Genomic DNA, 5789 nt, shown 5'->3' with positions numbered 1-5789 from the left:
GACTGGGGGGTCCGGGAGGGGCTGGGAGGTCCCGGTGCCACCCCTGTGCCCCCCCCCTCAGACGGGCTGTGCGTGGAGCCCCCCGCCTGCCCCTGCTTTTGGGACGGCTTCGCCTTCCCGGCCGGGACCACCGTGACCCAGGGCTGCAGCAACTGGTGAGGCACTGGTGTGTACTGGGAGCCCGGGCACGACCTGCTGGGCACCGGGACACCGGGACACCGGGACAGCGGGACAGCGGGGACACCGGGACAGCGGGGACAGGGGGGACACCGGGACACCGGGACAGCGGGGACACCGGGACACCGGGACAGCGGGGTGTGGGGACACAGGGACACCAGGACTCCAGGATGTGGGGACACCGGGACGCCAGGACATGGGGACACAGAGACACCGGGGAAATGGGATTTTGCGATCCTGGGCTCCCAGGACATTGGGACACCAGGACACGGAGACACTGAGATTTGGGACACTGGGACCGCAGGACCGCAGGACACTGACAAGACACTGGGGTGTGGGGACACCGGGACACCGGGGACACCGGGACAGGGGGACACCGGGACACCGGGACAGCGGGACACCGGGACAGCGGGACAGCGGGGACACCGGGACACGGGGACACTGGGGTGTGGGGACACCGGGACACCGGGGACACCGGGACAGGGGGACACCGGGACACCGGGACAGCGGGACACCGGGACAGCGGGACAGCGGGGACACCGGGACACGGGGACACTGGGGTGTGGGGACACCGGGACACCGGGGACACCGGGACAGGGGGACACCGGGACACCGGGACAGCGGGACACCGGGACAGCGGGACAGCGGGGACACCGGGACACCGGGACAGCGGGGTGTGGGGACACAGGGACACCAGGACATGGGGACACAGAGACACCGGGGAAATGGGATTTTGCGATCCTGGGCTCCCAGGACATTGGGACACCAGGACACGGAGACACTGAGATTTGGGACACTGGGACCGCAGGACCGCAGGACACTGACACTGGGACAGGGGGACACCGGAACGCCGGGGCACCGGGGAGGGGTGGGACACTGGTACCGGGACCCCCGGCCCCGTGTGAGTGCCGCCCGCCCCCCGCCCCCAGCACGTGCCTGGGGGGGCGCTGGCAGTGCCCCCCGAGCCCGGCCCCGTGTCCCGCCGCCCCCGGCTGCGCCCCGTGGGAGTTCCGCTGCCGGGGCGGGGGTCTCTGCGTGCCGGGGGCCTGGCTCTGCGACAACGAGGACGACTGCGGGGACGGCTCGGACGAGCTGTGCGACCCCCCCTGCGCCCCCCAGCAGCCCCGCTGCCCCGGCGGGCGCTGCCTGCCCTGGGGGGCGCGCTGCGACGGTGTCACCCACTGCCCCGACGGCTGGGACGAGGCGGGGTGTCCCCCCCGGGCCTGCGCCCCCCCCGAGTTCGCCTGTGCCGGGGGTCGCTGCCTCCCCCCCGCGAGGGTCTGCGACGGGCGGCTCGATTGTCCCCCCGGGGACGACTCGGACGAGGCGGGTGAGTGAGCACGGGGGGCTCGGGGGTCCTGGGAGTGGGGGGCTGCAGGGAGTTTTGGGGTCCTGGGGAAATAGAGAGCCCTGCAGGCCTTGAGGTGTGTGCCCCACAGTGGGGTCCCTGAGCCCCCCAACCCTGGGGGTCTGTGTCCCACAGTGGGGTCCCTGAGCCCCCCAACCTGGGGGTCTGTGCCCCATATTGAGGGTCCCTGGGCCCCCCAACCCTGGAGGTCTGTGCCCCATATTGATGGTCCCTTAACCCCCCAACCCTGGGGGTCTGTGTCCCACAGTGGGGTCCCTGAGCCCCCCCAACCTGGGGGTCTGTGCCCCACACTGAGGGTCCCTGGGCCCCCCAACCCTGGGGGGTCTGTGCCCCACATTGAGGGTCCCTGAGCCCCCCAACCCTGGGGTTTTGTGCCCACATCTGGAGGTGCCGGGGGTGGCGCTGCTCGGGAGCCCCCCAGAAGCAGAGAGCCCTTGTGCCCCGTGGGGTGCCAGTGCCCCAGGTCGGGGTGTCCGCGCCCACCTGGGGGTCCCGTCCCCGCAGGCTGCGCCCCCCGCTGCGGGCCGGGGCAGTTCAGGTGCGGGGGGGGCCGGTGCGTCCCCTACCCCCACCGCTGCGACGGCCGCGACGACTGCGGCGACGGGAGCGACGAGAGCGGCTGCGCCTGCCCCGGGGGGCACCTGCCGTGCCCCGGGGGGGGCTGCCAGCCCCCCGCCGCCATCTGCGACGGCCGCCGCCACTGCCCCGACGGCGCCGACGAGGCCAATTGTCCCGGTGAGGGGCGCGGGGGGGACACCCCCTCTGGGAACCCCGCCTGGGCCCCCCCCCCGGCCCCTCTGCCCTGGCGCCGTCCCACCGGGGACCCCCACCTGGGACCCTCCACCCTGGGGACCAGCCCGGGACCCCTCTGCCCTGGGACCACCCCACCGAGAGCCCCCTCTGGGGACCCCACCCCGAGACCTCCTCACCCAGGGGCCCCCTCCCACCCTGGGGCCCCCCTTTGGACGCCGCTCCCCCGCGGCGGCGGCGGTGTCACCGCTGTCCCCGTGTCCCCAGCGCGGGCCACCTGCGCCCCCGGGACCGTCCCCTGCCCCGACGGCTCCTGCGTGCCGGAGGTGGCCGTGTGCGACGGCGCTCGCGACTGTCGCGACGGCTGGGACGAGAGTCCGGCGGGGTGCGCGGTGGCGCTGCCCCCCGCGCCGCTGTCACCTGTCACCGCCGCTGTCACCGCTGTCTCTGGCATCGTCGCCGACGCTGTCACCACCATCGCGGTCACCGGCGCCATCGGCACTGTCGCCAGCGCTGTCACTGTCAGTGACACTGACGCTGTCCCCGCCGCTGTCACCGGCCCGGCAGCGCCCTGTCCGCCCCGGTCCCTGCGCTGCGACAGCGGCGGGTGCGTCCCGCGGGGGTGGCGCTGCGATGGCGACAGCGACTGTCCCGATGGCAGCGACGAGGGAGGCTGCGACCCGCCGTGCGCCCCCGGCCACCTGCCCTGCGACCCCCCCTGCCAGCCCGGCCGCGGCCCCTGCGCCCCCGCCTGCGTCCCCCCCGGCCGCCTCTGCGACGGCGTCCCCGACTGTCGCGACAGCGCCGACGAGAGCCCCCGGCTCTGCGGTGAGACCCCCGGGAGCCGTCTCTGGGGACATCTGCGGGGGGCGGTCTGGGAGTGCCCCCCGTGTCGCCACCCCGAGGGCTGAGGGGGCGATCTCGGGGTCCCCTGGGAGGGAACGGGAAACTCGGCGGGGAGGGGGTCCCAGCGGAGAGGGCCACACGCCCCGACCCCCGGGACCCCCTGAGCCCCCTCGGTCCCCTGGGGACCCCTGAGAGCCTCGTGCCCCCCCAGAGCCCCCCGGGCCCGGGAGCAGCCCGCGGGGTCCCTGCGCAGAGTTCGACTGCGGGGACGGGGAGTGTGTCACCTTCCATCAGGTACCGAGGGGACCGCCACCCGCCCGGGCCACCGCGGGTCCCCGACCCCTCCCCAGGGACACCCAGGTGTCCCCTGCCCCTCCCGGTGTCACCCCCATGGTCCCTCGGTCATTCCCGCGATGTCCCCGACTCCCTGCCAGCGCCACCCCCGCTGCCCCTCCCGACCCCCCCTCGGGGTGCCCCAACGCCTCGGAGTGCGCCGAGGGGCTGCGCCCCCTCCCCTGCGCCCCCTGCCCCGCCTCCTGCGCCGACCTGGCCGCCGCCGTCACCTGCCCGCGACCCCCGCCCTGCCGCCCAGGTGAGGGAGGCACGGGGGGCTCGGGGGGGGCTCCCCGGTGTGGGGGGCCCCCCTGACGCCCCCGGCCCCCCCCAGGGTGCTGGTGCCCGGCGGGGCAGGTGCTGGACGCGGGCCCCGCGGGGTGCGTGCGGCCGCGGCAGTGCCCGTGCGGGGCCGGGGGGCGCCGCTACCCCCCGGGATCCCCGGTGCCCCTCGGCTGCCGCCTCTGCACCTGCCTCGAGGGACAGCTGCGACACTGCCGCCCCCACCCCGGCTGCTCAGGTGGGTCCCGGCCCGCTGCCGGCGGGGGGGTCTCCGGTCCCGCTGTCCCCCGCGGTGTCACCGGCGGGACCCCTCGCTGTCCCGGGTGACCCGGTGTCCCCCTCAGTGGACTGCGGGTGGTCGTCCTGGTCGCCGTGGGGCCCGTGCGCGGGCGGCTGCGGGACCCCCGGCGTGCAGTGGTCGTTCCGCAGCCCCTCGAACCCGGCCCGGCGCGGGGGGGGCCGCCACTGCCGCGGCATCTACCGCAAGGCGCGGAGGTCAGCGGGGCCGGGGGGCGGCCGGGGGGCGGCCGGGGGTGTGACCCATAACTGAGGGATCTGCCCCATAACGGGGGGGACCTGCCCCATAACGGGGGTCTGCCCCATAACGGGGGGTCTGCCCCATAACGGGGGGACCTGCCCCATAACGGGGGTCTGACCCATAACGGGGGTGTGACCCATAACGGGGGGTCCTGACCCATAACGGGGGGTCTGCCCCATAGCGGGGGGTCTGACCCATAACGGTGGTCCTGCCCCATAGCGGTGGTCCTGCCCCATAGCGGGGGGTCCTGCCCCATAGTGGGGGGTCTTGCCCCATAACGGGGGGTCTGACCCATAGCGGGGGGTCTGACCCATAACGGGGGTGTGACCCATAACGGGGGGTCCTGACCCATAACGGGGGTTCTGCCCCATAACGGGGGTCTGACCCATAACTGAGGGGTCCTGACCCATAGCGGGGGGTCCTGCCCCATAACGGTGGTCCTGCCCCATAGCGGGGGGTCCTGCCCCATAGCGGGGGGTCGTGCCCCACTCCCCACTCCCCACAGGTCTCCCACCAACCCCGCGGCCGCGGCGGGCGGTGCCCCCTGCACCGGGACCCCCCGGGAGGTTCGGGGCTGTCCCGAGCTCTGCGGACCCGGTACGTGCCAGGATCCCCCCGACCCCCGGAGCTGGGACCCCCGAGTGCCACCGGGGCCCCTCGATCGCCTCGTGTCCTTCCGTCCCCAGAGCCCGAGAGCGCGGGGCCACCTGGGGCCACCGAGGCGCCCTGGCCCCCGGGGTCCCCACGACCACCGGGGGGCACAGAGGGCCCGGAGTCCCCGGGGTCGCCGTGGGCGCTGGAGCCCGCGTGGGGCACGGAGCTGCCTTGGGAGCCGGGGTCCCTGGAGCCGGCGTGGGGCACGGAGACCCCCGAGACCCCCGAGCCCCCGGAGACCCCGGAGCCCCCGGAGACTCCCGAGACCCCCGAGCCCCCGGAGACCCCGGAGCCCCCGGAGACCCCGGAGACCCTGGAGACCCCGGAGACCCCGGACCGCCCAGAGACCCCGGAGAGCCTGAGCCCCCCAGTGCCCCACAGCTCCACCCCTCATCCCCTCTCCACACCCCCCATGGGGCCGGGGGTGTTGGGGGGCACAGGCCGGCTGCCCCCGGGGTGCTCAGGGCTGTTTTTTTGGGGGCGGAGGCCGGCTGCCCCCCAAGCACTGAGCGTTTTTTCGGGGGCTGCAGAGGCCGGGTGCCCCCCGGGCCGGACCTTCCGTGAGTGCGGGGGGGGCTCCGGGTGTCCCCGGAGCTGCGCCCACCTTGGGGGGGCCGTGGGGTGCGCGGGGGGGTGCCAGGAGGGCTGTCACTGCCCCCCCGGGACCTTCCTGCACCGCCGCACCTGCCTGCAGGTGAGACCCCCCGCGCGACCCCCCAAGGGCGCTGCCCCCAAATCCTGGGGTGGGAATGAGGGGGGAATTTGGGGTTTAGGGGGGGGTCCACAACTCCACGGGTGCCCCTCAGAGTGGTCGGGGGTCCCGGGGTGGGGGATTCTGTT

The 5789-nt window shown here is 75.2% G+C and overlaps 1 protein-coding gene across 1 annotated transcript in view; it reads left to right on the top strand.

Moving 5' to 3' along the window:
* LOC121334863 (SCO-spondin-like) overlaps positions 1-5643 on the top strand; it is a gene marked incomplete at its 3' end in the record, with an annotated part of 23150 nt that extends 17507 nt beyond the window's left edge. Inside the window, 9 exon segments of the mRNA XM_041402362.1 lie at positions 19-155; positions 1107-1507; positions 2051-2281; positions 2564-3124; positions 3354-3734; positions 3810-3995; positions 4102-4252; positions 4801-4892; positions 4982-5643. Coding sequence (XP_041258296.1) covers positions 19-155; positions 1107-1507; positions 2051-2281; positions 2564-3124; positions 3354-3734; positions 3810-3995; positions 4102-4252; positions 4801-4892; positions 4982-5643 — 2802 coding nt within the window.
* Between the last annotated feature and the right edge of the window lie 146 nt (positions 5644-5789).

Source organism: Onychostruthus taczanowskii, unplaced genomic scaffold, assembly GCF_017590055.1.
Source record: "Onychostruthus taczanowskii isolate IOZ18803 unplaced genomic scaffold, ASM1759005v1 scaffold198, whole genome shotgun sequence".
Taxonomy (NCBI): domain Eukaryota; kingdom Metazoa; phylum Chordata; class Aves; order Passeriformes; family Passeridae; genus Onychostruthus; species Onychostruthus taczanowskii.
This window is presented reverse-complemented; position numbering and strand designations above follow the sequence as displayed.